Below are 20623 nucleotides of genomic sequence, written 5' to 3'. Positions count from 1 at the left end.
TTAGGCCAGTCAATGTGCTCTTTGGCAAATTGTAACCTCTTTAGCACATTTCTTTTTTTCAACAGTGGGACTTTGCGGGGGCTTCTTGCAGATAGCTTGGCTTCACATAGGCGTCTTCTAATTGTAACAGTACTCACAGGGAACTTTACACCTTCTTTGATCTTCCTGGAGCTGATTGTTGGCTGAGTCCTTGCCATTTTGGCTATTCTTCTATCCATTCGCATGGTAGTTTTTCGCTTTCTTCCACGTCTTCCAGGTTTTGGTTGCCATTTTAAAGCATTTGCAATCATTTTAGCTGAGCAGCCTATCATTTTCTGCACTTCTTTATATGTTTTCCCCTCTCCAATCAACTTTTTAATCAAGGTACGCTGTTCTGAACAATATCTGGAACGACCCATTTTCCTCAGAATTTCAGAGAGAAATGCACTGTAACCAGCATGTACAACATTTGCTGCCTTCCTTCCTTAAATAAGGGCAATAATTGCCACCTGTTTTTCAAAGAATGAATGACCTCACTAATAGAACTCCACACTGCTATTATTTTGAACATGCCCCTTTCAATGAGTGATTCAATTACACAGAATCAGCAGCATGCATGTCATGACAGTTGGGTCTGTTGGATTTCTATTACTCTACTACACCTGCTAGTAAATTATTTGCCATGTAGAAATATCATGTCTACCAAAAACAGTAATTGATCAGGTTAGTGATGTCTGACTGCTATTATTTTGAACACAACTGTATATATATATATATTTTATTTTTTTTTAGTTCATTATACTCAACCTAGCACCAGATATATTTAGAGTGTAAGTTCACCATTTCAGAAAAAAAATGAACTAACACCATACCACCTTCCCCTGGTCCCCGCTGCACGTAGCTCCGTGGGTGATAATGTTTTTGTCCTCGCAGCCTGGTGCAGCAGGGGTTTGAATACAACACTGTTCTTTTTCTTCTTTCCCTAAGGCCGCCAGGACAGACCAGAGCAGTTCTGATTGGTCAATGCAGTCACTTGCCAGCTCTGACCAATCTGAATCACTCTGATCCTGCATGAACAGTGAAACTGTATCGCCCATGGAGGTAAATGCAGCGGAGAATGGGAGTGAGGAGGATCTAGTTTACCTTTTTTTATTTTTCTGTAATGGTTTGTTCACAAGGGTTTGTGCAGCTGTAGGGATGTAAAACCAGGCAGCTGAGCCACGGTTTTGCCATCCCTCCGAACCACCTGCCTGAACACTAAACATACAGCCGCTCACATCTGTACACATACTGGGGCTTAAATGGTGTCCCTCACAGCCACAGCAAAATTTAAACAGCATGTTGCTTTTTGTGGGTGGTTCCAACTCCGAACACACCTAATGCAATTCTATAGGGCTGCACCACAACTAAGTGCAGTGCATGTATTTTGGGGTGGTAGTAGGTAGTTACAGGGTTAAATCAAGCATGTCAAACGTCTCTGAGACACAATCCAAGTGTGGATCGCTTTTCAGTGGAGCAGCAGTCATTTGTGAACAAGCCCAAAAGGTGAGGTAGCACTTTATTTTAGGTCAATGTACAGTTTGTATTTGTTACTTCTCACAGAGATCAGAGTCCTCCCCATCTGCCTTCATCTGCTTTGCTCTCCAGAAAAACAGCACCACCATTGTTCAAATATCATCTGGGGTCACCATCTATTGCCTGGGCCAAGATATCAGCTGACAGATGACAAAATCATCAAAATCATGGTGCCTGTGCAGTTCTTGTCGGTGTTCAAATGTGTCTGACACAGATCAGCCCCTGCTGCAGCCTCTCTGTATGTGACATCCTACAAAGTTACATTGATTCAGACTGATCACTGAGGGCGGGGAGACTGAGGAAATGCTTCCTTCTGCCTGCAGCAAACTGATGGCTGTATATGGTGACATGTCAGAAATGTATTCATGGAGATTTGTAAAAAGCTTCTGAAAAGTTCACTTTATTTTTCCTATATTTGTATACTTTAGTATTTGTGTTTAGCATCTTGCCCGGGGTTGAGCTGTAATCACTTGCCCTGTTGGGTGTTCTCTGGTCAGACTTCTTATCTAACATTTGCAGTCGTGTCCTCGCGGCTGAAAGTTTTCTATTTTAGTCAGCAGTCCATTGAAGGCTCCTCGTAGTATTTGAGGTTTGTGTTTATCAGTCCAATGCCAGCAGCAGGGGATTTCCCAGTGCTTCCCAGCTGTGGACGGCTCTCTGCAGCACAAACACAGATGCCACGCACAGAGGAATCACCTGTCACTGGAGCTGCGTCTGCATATCGCCAGGAGCTGGAGCCAAGTGGAAGGTTGGCACAGTGTAATGCCGCTACTGATCTGTCTTTTCAGTGCTTTTCTATATCAGCCAAATTGTTGTTTTTGTTATATTCTTTTAAAGATGAACTCCAGCCTTGCACAGTTGTACAGGCTCCTGTTTTGTATTGAAATTGATTTCCCTGCACATTGTGAGCTTCTCACAATGTGCATTAGAAGCTGCAGCAAGTCTGACATAACACCTCATTTCCAGCCTGGAGGATGTCCAGCATCATCTAGCCATTTTCTCCCCTGCCTGACTGTCCCTGGCCTTTCAGTAGTTTTGAAAATCTGCTGGGATACATCTCTGACATGTCACAATATACAGCAACAGTATCATTGCAGAAAAGCTCCACCTTTCATAATTTAAAAGCAGAACTCCAGTAAAAAAAATAATGATATAAAAATGTTATAGCCTGTTAAAAAACAGCTTTTGCTCCAATAGTCACCTTTAAACAAACCTCTCCCCTGCAATACTTCTTTTCTGCCACAAGATGCCCTCAGTCTGATGGTGAGCATTGTTAAATCACCTCCCAGACTGTTCTGGGCCCGCCCCAAGCCTGTGATTGGACAGGAAAAGGAGAAACCGCACAGTGAAAAATTAATGTCTGTGACTCTGCTCTCTCCCCCTATCAGCATGATTCTTGTTTTGTTTTGTCAACACATGAACTAACTGGCTCCTTCCCTTTTTCTTCCTGTCTTACTCCAGCTCTGCTGTACAGGAACTGTGAGAGGCTGAATCCAGCTTTAAATTCAGCTACTCACACTGCTTGCATTAAAATGATTTATTTAATGATGTATTAATGACAACAGAGCTGAATCTGCATTTTGCCATAACTGTACTGAGCTCCTGGACTTACTCGCAGAGATCGACATCTGTTATTAAAGGGAATCTGTCAAGGCTGAACTACTGTATGGGAGTTTCTGATGCTGATCTGGTTTTCTAAATGTATGTTCCTGGGCTGTGGTCCCGATCCGGGGTACACTGTAAGTGCCACTCCATGTATAAAAGTCCAGAATGATGTTTTGATTGTGATTGATAAGTGATTGTAAAGACATTTTCTTTAATTAACACACTGCAAGTTTATACCCCTGCTGGTGTTTTCCAATATTTATACTTACCTGTTCTGTAAAATGGTTTTGAAGAGTAGCCCCCAATCCTCCTCTTCTCTGGTTCCCCACCGGCGCTCCTAGCTCCTCCACTTCTTAGTGTGCCAGCATAGGAACCTGCTTCCTATGGTGACACATGTGCTGGCCCAATCCCAGTTCGCACTCTGTGTGTCCATTGACACACACAGTATGGCCCGGCCCCGCCCCTGCTCCAATGTCACTGGATTTGATTGACAGCAGCAGAAGCCAATGGCTTCCGCTGCTCTCACTGAGTCCAATGAGGAGAGAGAGCAGCTCCACTGGATTGAAATTGGGCTTTTGGAAACTTTTTTTATAGATAAACAGATATTAACCATTAGGGTTCATTCAGATGGCCACTGAAACCCATCTTTTGTACTGAGACGCTTTCTTCTGTGTCTGAATCCACCTCGCACACAGACAGCCTATAGAAGTGGACTGCATGGACACAGCCGCATGTCAAAATTTGACATGTGTGCAGGAGCAGGTGCACAGATTTGATTGCACACTGTCTGCATTTAGATCCATGCACTCACTCCTGCACGCATGTCTGTGCAGCCACTACATCTGCATCTACTTCTATAGGCAGCCTGCACACAGCTATGAAGTGGATGCAGGCACAGAAGACATCAGCTCAGCACGCAGGATGGGTCTTACCACCTGTCTGATTGAACCAATAACTGTTGTACAGCTTGGCTTTTCCTTGCTGATCCTAAACTATCATTCTGGACTTTTATATATGGAGTGGCACTTCTGTTCCTTATTGTGTAGTGATAAAAACCCGACAGGGGTACTGATCCTTTTACACATGAAAAAAACTTTGGAAGTTTTGGCCTCATGTACACATAAAATGTTTTTTTATAACTGAATGCATTCGGTTAAATCTGCCTGAAGAATAGCTTTAATTAGCCTGATCATTTTTCAGCCTGTCTGTGATCCCTGCAGTTTGGATGCTGGAGCGCCTCTCTGTGGAGTTTCGAATTCTAATAGATGCCTGTAACATTCCTTTCTACACTTGGTGCCATAAATACTGTTTTGCTTTTGCCTTTAAAGTGTTACTGAACCCACAACAGTAAAATCAGTCTGTATATGCAGTAAAGCATGCTTGCTATACTCACTGTGGAACCTAAGGGGTTAATCCTCAGCATTGTGTAAAAAAGACTGTTTGATCCTAACTTCTCTGATCTTCACCTTCTACTGTCCCCAATCCATCTGCTGATAGTACAGAGCTCTAGGGGTCACTCTGCACATGCTCAGTTTAGTGTGTATTGCTAGAGAGCCATTAACCCTACCCTTGCCCTTAACATTTTACTAAACCCACAACAGTAAATCAGTCTGTATATGCAGTAAAGAATGCTTGTTATACTCACTGTGGAACTTAAGAGGTTAATCCTCTGCATTGTGTGAAAAGACCCTTTCATCCTGTCTTCTCTGATCTTCACCTTCTTTTACTGTCCCCAATCCATCTGCTGATAGTACAGAGCTCTAGGGGGTCACTCTCCATATGCTCAGTTTAGTGTGTATTGCTAGAGAGCTATTAACCCTACCCTTGCCTTAACATTTTACTAAACCCACAACAGTGAAATCAGTCTGTATATGCAGTAAAGGACGCTTGTTATACTCACTGTGGAACCTAAGGGGTTAATTCTCTGCATTGTGTAAAAAGACTCATTGATCCTATCTTCTCTGATCTTCAGCTTCTTCTACTGTCCCCAATCCATCTGCTGATAGTACTGAGCTCTAGGGGTCACTCTGCACATGCACAGTTTAGTGTGTATTGCTAGAGAGGTTTTTTTTTCTTTGAGAGGGTGCATGTGATCAGCACAGGACCAATCAGCACTGTCCAGACAGAGGGTCAGGGGTCATGCAGCCTCATAGGACAGTCAGAGCAAAATAAAAACTCCTCCTATAAGTTTTAACCAGTGCTCTGCTGGATACTGATAGAAGTCACAAGATTGCTATATATTGCTGCTGAGAAAAGGTATTTAGCAGTTTATATTTACTGCAATAGTTAAATGTTCACGTTCCGTGTACTGTGGGAAACCAGATATAGTGAATGCAGGGTCCTGGGTTTAGTAACACTTTAAGTGAACTTTTTATTGTACATATTCAGAAAATGTATTTGTACGCACAAATGATATTTAACTTTTTATTTCTTCCATCACATTTATTCTGTTGCAGAGGGGGAAGTACAAAAGTTTGAGTTTCCTTTCTCACCCCTTACAAAACAGGAAGTAGACCAATGCCTGAAGTGGCATCGAAGGAGGTTTGTTTATAATGGTTTATAATGGTGAGATATTTAGGAAGAATAGCTAATCGGCAGTCCATACAAGTCAAACTAAAGGCCCCCTAGTCTTTAAAACTGCAGGCTTGAGAACTGTCACCATGATCCTTCCTTCAGGGAGTCACTACCCTGGAATAGGCATGCAGAAAGGGAGTTTGTACTTTCCATACGTCACTGGCTATTTACTTGATCCAGGTCCACAAAACCAGGATCAGAATCACAGTCCAAGAACAAGTCAGCGATGACAGGTCCATTTCTGCTGTCAGGTTCCCTGTAAAGGGCATTTATCATGATAAAAACACATGGGCTGCAATTGTTGCCTCCATCTGAAAATGCTAATTGCCTGGTGGGAGCTGGCTCTTTTTCACTTGTGTGCAGTCAGTGTAATCATAGTTAATTTCTGAACATTTGTTCATGGTCTTCAACAATTGAGTACTGACGTGATACTATTTTTATTTGCACTAACATACAATTTTGAGGACAAGCTTTCGGGGTATGTCCCCTTCTTCAAGGTCCAAGCACTGCTTGGACCTTGAAGAAGGGGACATACCCCGAAAGCTTGTCCTCAAAATTGTATGTTAGTGCAAATAAAAAAAGTATCATGTCAATACTCAATTGTTTCTGTCGCAAGTGCACTAATACGGCTACAATCACCTCAAGCATTCTTGGTCTTTAAAACAGAAAACATTAAATCCAGTAGATTAGCATGAGATCCCACCTAACTAGTATTTTCAGAAGGAGGCCGTCAATAGTAACCAATGGCAGGTTTACTTTACAAAAATGTGAAACAAGCTCATGTTGTTGTATAGCAAACTTGAGTAATGCAGAAAACAGTTTTTATTTTCTGAACTGGTCAGAGGTTTTGATTTCTTATGTTAAAAGTAGACCTGAACTGTGGAAGCTTTGCCCAACAAAATAGGCAGAGGGCATAATAACTTACCATGCCTTGTTCTGAATGGAGGAGGCCATCTTGGTAGAGGCAGGCCTTTACTTCCTCATGTCAGAGGTGCCCCTCCAAACTGGTGATCTGATAACTGGTGGAGTAATATTCAAGAAACAACAGGAGAGGTGGAGAAAGTACAGATCCACAGAATGGATGATGCAAAATCAGGGAGATCTTTGCATTATAGGCCCTTGGGTACCGCTTCCTGTACAGCAAAGAGAACATATTCAACATTCATAAAAATGACACATTGTGATCCTGCCATGAAGACCCTTGTTCAGGCACTTTCTGTTAAAGGGTGACAACAGTCTGTGCCCATCTTACAGTTGTGCTACCTGTGTTGTCATTCTGTCACATGAGCTCCTGGTAAAGATTATTACTGGCCATATCAACACACATTATGCAGGCATGGTCTATTCTTGTCCTCAAAAAAAAAACACCCTTAGAAATGCCAGGCAGCCATCACTGGGAGTGTATATAGACATGAAGTTACTGCAAAGAGGTTGCAGGGGAGCCACATCACATTGATGCAACAAAGGATAAGAAAGATGAAAAAAAGTCAATTGTTTATGAGTTAGGATAAATGTCACTGAGTTAGGGTTTATATCTACTTTAATTCTCCAGAACACAGCTAGGATAGAATAATTGTTCTCACCACTACAAATGTTTCAGAGAAGGTTACTACATGGAACAGAAAGCTTACATTCGTGGCATGCTTCTGCAAGTCTGTTCTCGTCCATCTGACATTGCATGTTGTTTACAGCACAGATATTAAACTCAAGGCAGGTCCATGCAAATGACAGGTCTCCCATCCAAGTGGATGACATCACATGAGCTCTTCTTGTCCTTGTCACTGCCAAATTGTAATGACCTCTCTCTTAGTCAAAGTAGATAGAACCCTGAGTGAGTACTCCGTCATTTACATGTGTCTCTTTCTCTCCCTCCCTCTTTTTTCATTTACAGATAATTTGTTTATGGAGGTCTGGGCTGGAGCCCAGCTCACTTCTCGTCTGCATACCTTCAAAAGCTATGTCGCTGTCCTGGAAGAGAAGAAGTCATTGGGATCACTGGTTGTGAGCTCCTGGTGCTCGGTGCCTCAGTCACCTCTAGCTCCTCTTATCACAGGACTATGGCTGTGTATTGCTATGCCTTGAATAGCTTGGTGATAATGAATAACAGCAATGTGAAGACGGGCAGTGTGACAAAGACGAGCCCAAGTTGCCAGAGACCTGTACTGCCTGTGCCAGACAGACGGAGCACTTGTTGTCCACTGTTGGTCAGTCCACCACTGCCACTCTACAGCCCAGGACCCTCTACTCCTGGAAACTCTCCTAGAAACAATGGTTCATCTTCTTCTTTTATTTTTCCTGAGCCAGGAGATCGGACTACATCAAGAAGCCGCAGTCCAAGTTGGAATGGCAGAGATGGACAGTCACCAAGATTGCCAAGAGTTGGAAGGTGCCCATCACCACTTCGAATTCAGGGTAGCCATGTTGGAGAAGCAGTTTCGGTGATAGATTCACGTTTGGGGATGTGGTTGGGGTCTGGACAGGGTAATGGCTCGGGGACTGCAAACACAGAATCCGAGGAGAAAAGGCGCATAGCGCGGATACAGCGTGAGCTTCAGAATGTTCAGGTGAATCAGGTGGTTGGACTTTTTGAAGCTCAAATTCAAGCACAAAATAGTCCAAATTCCCCAATACTTAGAAGCCCTCGACTGGGCAGCAGGTCACCTTCGCCTCTACTGCACACAAGGCGAGAAGAGACTGTGTTTACCTTTGGTCAGGACATGGGAAGAAAACCCTCTTGGCACAAAAAAGAAGGGCCACCATCATCTACAAGTCAGTCAGTGCTGTCAACAGCTCCAATGGTGGTTCCAACAACTTCTTCAATTGTGACCGCTGGTGAAAAGGACATTTGTAGAACTAACAATGTAACAAATACTTTACCACTATTCCACAGTTGCTCTTCAGTAGTTGCCCCCCCTAAGCTATTCAACACGTCTTCTTCTTTAGAGGACACCTGCAAGCCTAACTTACATGGTTTGACCTCTCCCATTCCTGCTGTCATAGTCACTGACCATGGGGAGGATGGTGATGGTAATGTGGACCTTAATAGCCCTGGCATCGACACCACAAATCTTCCCCGAAAACTGTCCTCTTCGTCTGCTTCTTCTACTGGATTTTCTTCCTCATGGGATGAATCTGAGGATGATGTCTCCAGCGATCCTGAAAGATCCCTAGAACAAAGCACTCCATTCCTTCAAACGATTGAGCAGAAGCCAAGAGTGGTAAGTGCACTAGAGATCTATTGTGTTATTTATTTGGCTTTATATCATACTTACTCCACCACGTTGTGGAAAAGTGACTTCATATATTCAAATCTGTTCCATATTATCTCTTCCCACTAATTACTACTGTGCTATTGTAATCGCAGAACATTACGTTTATTGATGTCCTGCTGTTGTGGACTGGAACACTGCACCTCATCATATAGTTACATAAGTAGCCAGGTAGAAAAAAAATGTCCTTCATATTAAACTTGTTAGAAGCCCCAACAGTTTTGCTCCAAAAACAACAGTTTTTGGTTCAAAACATAACCCGCTGGGCAACTGTGACCAATCTTACAAATTTGGTCTTTCCTAATTGTGCAAAGGCAAGCCAATCAAAATATTCTTATTCTAATCATTTACAACTGTATACCAGTAGTTTAAGAAAATCATGTTGTCCTTGATTTTAAAATATTTTAGAATTATTTAGAATATTTGTTACTGTACAGCGCTGAGCATACCCTATGGCGCTATATAAATACTGTATAATAATAATATATTTTGTGAGTTTGCTCAAAGTTTTATTCGTTAGTTTACACAGTAAAAGTTTTACAAACGTTTTACAAATTGTAAAGCAATCAATTCAATCTATTTACACATTCTCTATAGCTGTACATTTTGGGGCCCTTATGCCTATGTGCTAGTTATAACAAGAATTATTGCTTGTTCTTTTACATGTACCTATTCACATAACTGCACACTGATGCATGTTAATGTGCAGGAAAGTCTTTAAGGTGTAGTTGCAGGAAAACCCCATGTTATGAGCATTGCTGGAGTTTCCTGTAATACAAACTGGTCCTTGCTGCTCTCTCTCCTTGTGCAGGGTGACTGCTCTTGTCTCTGCCTCCTTTTAATTCTTGCTTTTTTTTGCTCTCTACATGTGCAGCACAATGATGATGTCACTGCCAGTTTTGCCAGGTTATATCTGGGTTTGCAAAGGAATTTCTTTACAAAGTATGTCATTTGGGTTACTTAGCAATATATTCATATGTCAGCAGTCAGTTTGAGTGGCAAGCCTGTAGTCTATGAGGGCCTGTTCACACCATCATGTTAGAAAGTAGACATCCTCAAAGTGCATAATGCATTTTTGGCATGAAGGCAAAACAAACCAGATGGTTGCACTCCTCAGATCTGATTAACAGCCAATATGCCTTTTAATTGGTGTGTTTTTCAAGTTACATGTACATATGCAAGAAAAAACATGTAAGATGCAAAAAAAAAAATGCATGTAAAACACGCCTTTTGCTGCGTTACATTTAAAAGCTGTGAAAACACATTGGGGGAACAGAGGCATTGTTTATTTGTTTTATTTGATTAGCGGGTACTCAGATCAGTAAGGTTATGAGTAAGTTATAAGCACAGAGTGAAACGCGTAAACCGTGCCTCTGTTCCCCCAATGGGATTTCACTGCTTTTAAATGTAACACAGAAAAAGGGATGTTTTTTGTTTGCATCTTACATGCTTTTCCTTGCATAAGAACATGTGACTTGAAAAACACACCAATTAAAATGAATATTGTGTTTTCAGTGTTTTCCATGCATTGCTATTGACTGTAATGGGATGCACATTTTTCATAAAAATTATAACACACTGATTTGAGTAGCATCCTAAATCATAATGGTGGCTAGTTTTCATGTGCTTTTAATGTGCTATGATCCTGCATTGTTGCGCACATAAAGTGCAATGGTGTGAATGGGCTGTTAGTCAGCCTGCCTGTCTTGCCCTCTACTCAGCTTGATTGACAGCAGCTACTAGCAGAAGACATGCCGTCACATTGGTATGGAGCGGTGGAGTTGTGTCCGGATCCAGACCATAAAACCACGCCCCCTGCACATGGAAAGAGCGATGTGAAGATTGCGCATGCGGCACATGGCAGCTGAATAAAACAACATTTTATAGTAAATATCAGCTTATATTCACACTTCTGGTAGCATTTGGCTCCTAGAAAGGTTTGAGGATTAGTATAGAGTGCTTGGTATTGCATGAGTTTACATAAGCTTTAACCCCGGACGGATACTCTGATCTGTTTAATTCCATGAAAACTTTATAAAAGTCATTTCTTAGTAGATGTAAAGTCTTAATTTTGGCAAGGACATTGTTTCTATTTTTTGCTTTTTTTTTTGAGCTTACGCAACTGTTCTCTGGGGTGAAGCAAACGCAGACGAAACAGAAAGTGTCCCAGGAATTCACGTCATACCATAACAAACTCACATCTGCAGTGTATTTACATATCCCAGCTTGGGGTGGAAGGGACAGTGTTAGAGGTGGCTGTGCAGGCGCGGCACTGGGTCATGTCAATGAGATAGTTAGCAGTCATCTCTATCCATTCCATGCATAACATCATCACGCTGTGAGCTGCACAGAGTCCTGAATGGCTGGCAACTCCTGGAATCCATATAAAGATCACAGCCTGTAAACATTATGGGATTAATACAACTCATAAAGAAAGCAGTGACACAGAACTGTCATTTAAAGGAAAAACACTTTAAACTGAGCACAAAATATCCTCCAAGTCTTTGCAAGTCTATCAAAGGAAAAAAATCTCCAACCTACTTCCCGACTCTGTCCTAAGTATTCTCTGGTGCCTATATTTACCTTTACTGTAAGTATGGGCACTTCTGCTCCCATGATATATTTTAAAGGGCAGCACAGTGGCTAAATGGTTAGCACTTCCGCCTGGCAGTACTGAGGTCGTTGGTTCATATCCCAACTACAGCACCACCTGCCTGGAGTTTGCATGTTCTCCCTGTGCCTGCGTGGGTTTCCTCCTGATACTCCGGTTTCCTCCCACACTCCAAAGACATGCTGGTAGGTTAATTGGATCCTGTCTAAATTGGCCCTAGTATGTGTATGTATGAATGTGAGTTAGGGACTTAGATTGTACACCCCTTGAGGGTTAGGGACTGATGTGAATGTATAATATATATATGTAAAGTGCTGCGTAAATTGACGGTGCTATATAAGTACCTGTACATAATAAAAAAATAAATAAAGAAGAACTCCATGATTTTTTTTTCTCCCATGCAGTGGGGCTGTGCCGGCACTACCTGAGTGAACTGCTCATTTTTGTCTGGCGGACGGGAAAGCCAGGATATACTCACCTAATCCGCCACTCCTCCCGATCCGTCCCTGCTCCTCCTGCCCACTCCCCAAGCAATCTTGCGGCCTTGTGCGGTAGAGTGTTCCTGATATCATCATGCCCATAGACCGGCTTTGGACATGAGGTCGGCAAGAACAGTCCACCACTGGATGTGGGGGAGCACCATTTTTTGGAGAATCAAAGGATTAGGTGAGTGTTCACCCCTAGACAAAACGAGCAGCTAACCCATGCAGTGGGGCACAGCCACACTGCAAAGGAAAAAAAAATTGCTCGGAGTTCTGCTTTAACCATGGCAGCTCTTGCACTTTTCTACAAAAAACTGGTCACCTACCCAGGTCTATAACTGGCTTTTTAAACAGTGAACATGAACTACTTGAAAAAGTAAAAAAGTAGGACCATCCAGTTCAACTTGCCAGCCTACCCCAGTCTAATAATGGCTATTGTCAGCAAGGAACATGGATAGGTATAACTTATCAACAAAGGGGGATAAGAAAAGCCAGTTCAATCTGCCAGCCAGTTAGCCAACTATCAAAAACCAAATTAACCTGTCTAAAAACATGCGTTTAAAAACAGGGGTTTAGTTAGCACTTTTATACCCACTATAGACCTGAACAATTTTTCACTATGGGCCTGTTTTTCAGTGATAGCGAAATTAACGAAGCAATACATATATTTTTCGAAAGCCAACTAGGCTTTCTTTTGCAATGCTTTCTTTTTTGCATTTTTCTATGCAACCTATAGACAAAAATACAAAATTAAAGAATTTTAAAACTGTTTTTTTTTTCTGTTAAATTGTGTTACTGTAAATATAAAGTATACATTTTATTCCATCATTTCTCCTATTTAAGGCTAGATTCACATCTATGCAGGTTGCAGTTGATGTGTTTTTCCAGCATGTTTTGAGTTTTTAAACATGCGTTTTTTCCGCAATTTTTTTTTTTTTGCTAATAGAACAGAATTATAGTTCTGTTCATGTAGCATGACTTTGATATGACTTTACACTCTCTGGCACTCAAGTAGCATCAAAGTTGCATCAAAGTAGTGCAGTTTATATGACCAAAGTCGCATGTTAGGGTTACAGTTAAGAGCTAAGGTTAAATGTTAGGGTAAAGGATAAGAGTTAGGTTTAGGGTTAGAGTTAGCGGTAATTGTTAGGGTGAACGTTGCAACCCTAACAATTACCTCTAACCCTAACGTTTAACCCTAAACCTAGTCATTAACCCTACCCTTGCCCTAAAAGTGTTACTAAACCTACAATGGTAAAATCAGTGTCTATATGCAGTAAAGCATGCTTGTTATACTCACTGTGGAACCTAAGGGGTTAATCCTCCGCATTGCATAAAAAGGATGTTTGATCCTGGCTTCTCTTATCCTCCCCTTCTTCTATTGTCCTCCACTCATCTCTTGATAGAACAGAGCCTTGGGGGCTAGCTGCATATGCTCAGTTTGGTGTGCATTGCTAGATTTTTTTTTTTCTCTTGGGAGAGTGCATGCGATCAGCACAGGGCCAATCAGCGCTGTCCAGACAGAGGGTCAGGGGTCCTGCAGCCTCATAGGACAATCAGGGGAGAATGAAAACTTCTACAAGCGTTAACTAGTGCTCTGTTGGAGACTGCTAGAAGTCACAAGACCGCTCTAACTGCTGATGAGAAAAGGTATTTAGCAGTTTATATTTACTAAAATAATTGCATTTCCATGTTCTATGTGCTGTGGAAGACCAGATATAGTGAATACAGGGTCCTGGCTTTAGTAATACTTTAACCCTGACCCAAGTTATTAACCCTAACATGTGACTTTGGTCACATAAAGGTTCCTGCACTACTTTGATGCAACTTTAATGCTACTTTGATGGTACTTGAGTGCTAGAGAGTTGCATCAAAGTCGCATCAAAGTTGCACTGCATGAACAGAACTGTCATACTTTTCTATTAGCAAAAAAAAAAAACAACACAAAATGCATCAAAAACTTGTACAAAACACAACATTTGCATTTTTGGTGCAGGTCCATTGAAGTAAATTACACGCAAAATGCAATTTGCTGTGGGGAAAAAAGTCCCTGACCCTTTCCAAAGAACGCACCAGCGCAAAACGCTCAGATGTGAACTAGATCCATAGGAAATCATGTTAAATAGACTGTGGTGCATTTCTGCAAACTGGAAAAAACACTGAAATCCACATTAGCCCTGGTTCACACTGGATTCGTTTTTGGAATTGTGCTACTTCACTTGAAGTAGTGCGATTTCAAAGCTGCTGGTCAGTATAATTTCATGTGTGGCTTGCCTGATATCTGTGCATGCACAGATGTCTATGCAAGTCGCACATGAAATCGCCAAAAATAGTGCAGGAACCTTTTTCAAAATCGGTGCCACACCCCAAAGCCGGAGTTCAGGGGCGGACTGACCATTTGGAAACTCAGGCACTGCCCGAGGGCCTGGAGTCAGTAGAGGGCCCCAAGAGATGCCCCTGGTACCTTTTTCATAGGCTTTTTTGAGTTTGGGCAAGGACACAGGGGCCCCATGATCCCCTATTGCCCGGGGGCCCCATGAGTTGTCAGTCCACCCTTGCCGGAGTTGCACCAATTTGAATGGTTCCATAGGCACAAACAGGGTGCGACTTGTTTGGAACTGTCAAATCACATTACAAATCGCACCAGTGTGAACCAAGGCTAACTGTAATCCCAGGGTAAAATAGTGCTAAAATTATGTTTTTGGTACCAAGCATGGCAAAGTTATTTGCAAAAGAAAAAAGTGTGTTTTTCAAAGTTTGCTCATTCAAAAATGTTAATCAAAATTTTGAATAAAAGGAAAAAAAGTTTAAATATTAAAGGTAAAAAAATAGAAATAAAAAAAATAAGTAGAAAAATATTAGCTGAGGGAGAAGGGTGAAGTAGTTTATTAGGGATGGGAATTAAAGCGGAGCTCCACCCAAAAGGGTGGTCTTTTGGGACACGTGAGAGGTCCCATTCAAGAAGCGCAGCGCTTCTCGCGCGTGCGAAGTGGGTACCCAGCTGTGAAGCCGAAGCTGCACAGCCGGGTGCCCACACTGAAGATGCCGGCCTCCTGGTGAAACGGGCTGCAGGGGACACACCACGGGACCGAGGCACAGGTAAGTGGCTGTTTTTTAAAAGTCAGCAGCTAGTTTTTGTAGCTGCTGACTTTTATTTTTTGACAGGGTGAGTGGAACTCCGCTTTAAATAGAAATACATTTATTTCAGCTCTGCTTTCTGCACAGGCTATGTAGAGCCCGGTGATGATGTCACTGCTACTTTTACAAAGAAATAACTGAGTTTGCAAAGGCATTTGGTGAACACAAAGTGAATCTGCATCCTTTGTACTTATTAAGGAATATATTTAAATGAAAGTTTTCATGCTTGGAGTTCAGCATTAAATATTCCTTATCCTATCCAAAGCTAAAAAAAAAAAAAGTTCTGGCTTTAGATACACTGAAGCTGGTTTTAAAATAGAATGAACAGAGATACAGATGTGTGTGGTCAGTACAACTCCAGGCATGGTGTTACTGAAAGGGTCTCAGAAAAATCTGATATCTTTGAGAGAAGAGAAAAAACCCCTACGTACCTAGATTGTACTTTTTTAGGAATTGGTATTTCCTTTCAAGGAGATGTGTGTGGAGGTGCTTGGCATTTGCATCCTTCTGTGTTCTGTGCCTTTTCCAATCTGCATGTAATCACACTAACCTGTTCTCACACAACGGAAAGTCTGAGAAGTGGCCATCCCTTTCTGAGGCACATCAGTCCCTGGATCCCATCAATGCTTTGTGTTTAGTATGGGAAGTACAATATGTTCAGTACATGTAGAGTACAAGATTCAGCTGGCCACTCCAATGCTCTTCGTTGTGATCACTTTCTTACAGGGAACTTTTTCATGGTTATCCTTTAAAGTGAACTTGTGCCCAGACTATGCACAATAAGGCTAGGTTCACATCTGTGCGGGTGGTGCCGCTGTGGATCTGCTCAAAAATCCGTGCAGCTGCACCAACCGCACAGAAGAATGCAGACCCGCAGGAGAACAGAATATTAGCAGCCTTTAGGCAGGTTGCCTACTGTCAGCTAGATATCTGGCTGCCCTAGTTGGGAGGGAAGAGGTAATGCATGTTCCCGTACTTTTCTGAGCTGCCTCTCTCCCTGTTCTGTTAATAAAAGGGGGGAGGGCTCTGCCCAGACAGAGTTTGCTGCATGGGAAGAGGACGCAAACAGACCTCCAAGATGCAATCTACAACTGCTTACAGAGAGCTGTTTCTGCCAGGGCGCTCTCCCTCTGGGACACCTTCTGCTGAACAATGCAACTACCCAGGGCCGGTGCTTCTACTAGGCAAACTAGGCAGCCACCTATGGCGCAATGCCACCTAGGGGCGCCTGGACACAGCACGGGCCAGCACTCTTCCTGTGGGGGACGCCGCCACGTCATGATTGATCCTTCAGCTGAGAGGAGGGGCGCAGAGGGGAGGAAGAAAGGACATATGATGATGGTGTCTGCGGCCAGTGTAGCAGCTGAGCTGCTGCTCCTTCCAGTGTTTCTCTCAGACTCAGTCTCTTACTGTAAGCCGGCTGGTGGCTGCTGATCACTGTTGAGTTCCTGCCCTTCTCTTCTCATTCATCAGCGAAGGCGGAGCTGTTCCTGCGGAGGAAGGTAATACTGGACTCTGATGTCTCAGGTGTGAGTGTGACCCAGCCGACCATTCATCACATGTGCAATGTGTCAGTGAGTTATGATATCATCGCGATCCCACAACCTGCTCTTCTAGTGCCTGCTGGGCCTGCTGATCTGTGTCAGTGTTGGTGGTAGTGTATTGTGTTGGATCTGTCACTGTGTGGGATTGCTCAGTTCAGGTGTTCTCTGTGTGTGTGGGGGCTGGGCTACCTGCTACCAGAAAATTTTATCTCCCCCCATTTCCTCGGCAATTCCAGCCTGAGAACTGTCAGAGTGTGGATCTATCATCCTCCACTCACTGCAACTGTCACCCTGCCACTGCCAGCCACAGATACAGTCCATCCATGATACTGATTTTGTCTTTATTATTGATGCTGGTGGCATCTTATGGAACTTATTTTTGCAAATTAAAAGATTTATGGCAGTTTCATGTTTTGTTGATTTAATATTTTCTGCTGTTTTAATTTTTTTTTTTTGCACAAGTACTGTAGCTGGTCTTACCTAGGACACAAATTAGCCCTGCAACCACCACCATGTAGGAGGACTGCTGGGACCTGTAGTCTGCCCTGAAGACACCAGCATTAAAGACTTTGTTATGTATGGACTCTTTCTATGCAGGTATGCTGGGGCAGCCAAAGTCGTAGGGTGTTAGAGAGGGAAAGACTGTTTGCCTGTTGTGCTGAAGTTTCCTAAGTAAAGCATTGAAACTTTGCCATGTCTGGTCCAAAGTTATTCAAAGAGATGTATGAAAGTATCAGGCACACTACATACACGTAGTCTGCAGTCTGTAGTAAAGCACATTTGGGTATGAAGAGTCAGCATGGTATAGGGTACAAGCAAGCAGATGGTTACCAGAGGTAACGGAAGTCAAGCAACCAGAACAACCTGTTTTGAAGAGTGTATCTCAGACAGGTGGGATATCCTCTAGCAGTGAAGGAGTTGTTGTCTGCACTCTCTAGTGGTTGGTCTCCCATAGTAACCTCAGAGGCTCTCAGCCTGGCCACTAGGTACAGGAAGAGGAAGAGTTAATAAAGTGCAAACAGGAAGTCTGCTCTAGGTGTATGGCGGGACCCCATTCTGTTGATGGGAGAGAGAAAACAGGGAGTTAAAGTGTTACTAAACCTATAACAGTAAAATCAGTCTGTATGTGCAGTAAAGCATGCTTGTTGAACTCACTGTGGAACCTAAGGGGTTAATCCTCTGCATTATGTAAACATGTTGCTTGATCCTGACTTCTCTGATCCTCCCCTTCATCTGCTGTCTCCAATCCATCTTCTGATAGCTCTAGGAGTCACTCTGCACATGCTCAGTTTAGTCTGTATGGCTAGAGACTTTTTTTTTCTTTGGGAGGGTGCATATGATCAGCACAGGGCCAATCAGCGCTGTCCAGACAAAGGGTCAGGGGTTATGCAGTCTCATAGGACAATCAGAGGAGAATGAAAACTCTTCCTACAAGCTTTGACCAATGCTCTGCTGGACACTGATAGAAGTCAGAAGACTGCTATATACTGCTGATGAGAAAAGATATTTAGCAGTTTATATTTACTACAATAATTGCACTTCCATTTTGTGTCTACTGTGGGAGACCAGATATAGTGAATGCAGGGTCCTGGGTTTAGTAACTGGAGTCCAGTGTATTTGGTCAAGTGTACATGGTGTATGGCCTTCGCTAAGCCGGAGGTCTGACTTTAAGTGGTTATAAAGCCTCAAGGTTCTATGTATGAAGGTAAAAATTTTTTTTGTGTAGCCCCCCCCAATACTTATATAAGCCCCTTCTCGATCCAGCGATGTGCACTGGAGTCTCAGCTATCCCGGGACTCTCTCTCCTCAATGGCTGAGAAAACAGTGGGAGCCATTGGCTCCCACTGCTCTCAGTCACAGCCAGGGAGCCAATGAGAAGAGAGAGGGGGTGGAGCCAAGCTGTTGCAGCGTGTGTGAATGGACACATGGAGCAGCAGCCTGGGAATGAGCCTGATTGGGTGCCCCCATAGCAAGCTGCTTGCTGTGGGGGCACCCTACAGGAGGGAGGGGCCAAGAGCACTGGCAGGGGACCAGAGAAAATAAGAATCCGGGCTGCTCTGTGCAAAATCATTACACAGAGCAGGTAAGTATAGGCATGTTTGTTTTTTTGCTTTAATTTAAGCCTTTAGTATAACTTTAAGGTTGAGTTGTCCCTGAAAGCAGTCCCAGCTTTGTCCCGGGTCAATGATGAGCATGGCACAGTAAAGGCACCTCATGTGCAGCCGAGTGACTTAGTCTACTGTGCTAGCATATCCTAGAAGATTCCACCCTCTTATGCTACCACAAGCCCTTCAGCGTAAACACACAGCAGGTGTTTCTGAGCTGTTACAAACTGACTTTGTTAGGATCCTTGAGAATGAATTACGTCACAGCACATGCAGCTATAGAGGTCAGTGACAGCTTGTTTTAAAGCCATTTTACCGCTTGTCAAGTATATATTTATATAGTTTATTGTTAATAATCTCGGCAAAGGTGGACTTTATAGTAGAACTATGGTCAAAACAAAAAACACATACATGCTTCAGTCAGTGCAAAACAGTAATTGAGCATGTGGTCTACCAGATTTCCCCTGATTAGATAGGTTCAATATTTGGTAATCCTCCTGTGAATTAGTTTAATTTCCCCTTCATTTTTGAGGGTTACAATGCTGTTTCTTCTGCAGCACAATCACTGCTGTGTTGTCACCTTTTGCTGCCTCTGCACCACTCAACCTACAGCAATGTGTGAGGATTTTGGGAGTAGGGGGCTATAAGATCTTTCACTAATGCTTTTCTTCCTCCTTTCTGTGTGCTGATCAGGTATTCTGACCTGGTTTCAGGTACTGCATGCATGCCTCAGGTCAGTGATGCAGAAAGTACTAAAGCCAAGATCAGCCAGGCAGCAAGCATTTTGAGATTGATGTCAGCGCTAGTGCTACCTTGATGGCAGGTTTTTTTTCTTCAGTTCATGAGCTTATGACTCCCTAAATCCCAGTTCCAGCTTGGGCAAAGAATAAGAAATCTCATGGGCCAGCAGGAGTTACAAAAAAACAGCTCTGGATGCTTTACTCACCCAATTTCCAGTGTTGTCCCATGTATTTACTGATCCAGTGCTAGTTCTCTTTTGGGTTGTGACATCCTGAATCAGTCGACCAATTTCCTGTGAGATCTGGGTGTCATGACTCCGCCTACCTACCTGGACTTACAGGAGAGTGCTGCATTTTTACATGTCATCACTTTCTGCAGCAATTAGGATCTGCTCACTGCCAGATGATGAAGAAGACCTGTGATGTCACAGGACCAAAGCTGGAAAACAAGTATTTACTGCACACAACTTTTTTTATTTATTTATGTTTTTTATTGATGTTTTTCTTGAGGAGGAGGAGCCAGGAGCAACTATAGTGGCATATCTTGTTGATGGGTGGTCACCGGTGGACCTGATCACGAGTCATTTTGGGTTGGATTCAATGCAGTATGGACTACTGACCAATTGTAGGTTGTTATTTCGTTCATTGACCCAATTATTGGGCTGAAAATAACCGTCACTTATGCTAGTGTGATAGCTTTGTGAATTAAGTTTATAGTCGGATTGCTGTCTGTAGCTTTCTGTCCTAGTTGCTGCAGTTGTCACAGGGACAGAAAGGTGCAGACAGCAACCAGATAATCAATTCTCAAAGCTATCACAACAGCATAAGTATCCTTAGGTTCCAAAGAGTGACAGTTATTTTCAGTTCAGTTCAATGAGATTTACAAATGACAGTCACATGGTGGCTAAAATATCCCTTTTCTCGTATAAAGTTTTTTTACTTACGTAGGAAAAGTCAAACCATAAACCTATTAGATTGTAAGCTCCCATGAACAAGGTCTT

General features: G+C 42.8%; 1 protein-coding gene across 1 annotated transcript in view; it reads left to right on the top strand.

Moving 5' to 3' along the window:
• Window positions 1-20623, top strand: part of LOC149456431 (inositol-trisphosphate 3-kinase B-like) — a 157207-nt gene that overhangs the window by 12095 nt on the left and 124489 nt on the right. The window contains exon 2 of the mRNA XM_089685101.1: window positions 7625-8951. Coding sequence (XP_089541227.1) covers window positions 7791-8951 — 1161 coding nt within the window. The 5' untranslated portion in view covers window positions 7625-7790. The remainder of the gene's footprint in view (window positions 1-7624; window positions 8952-20623) is intronic.

Source organism: Staurois parvus, unplaced genomic scaffold, assembly GCF_062004578.1.
Source record: "Staurois parvus isolate SC_StPar_1 unplaced genomic scaffold, SC_StPar_1.0 ptg000362l, whole genome shotgun sequence".
NCBI classification, from domain to species: domain Eukaryota; kingdom Metazoa; phylum Chordata; class Amphibia; order Anura; family Ranidae; genus Staurois; species Staurois parvus.
Note: the sequence above shows the minus strand (reverse complement) of the source record. Positions and strands in the feature narration are given on the sequence as shown.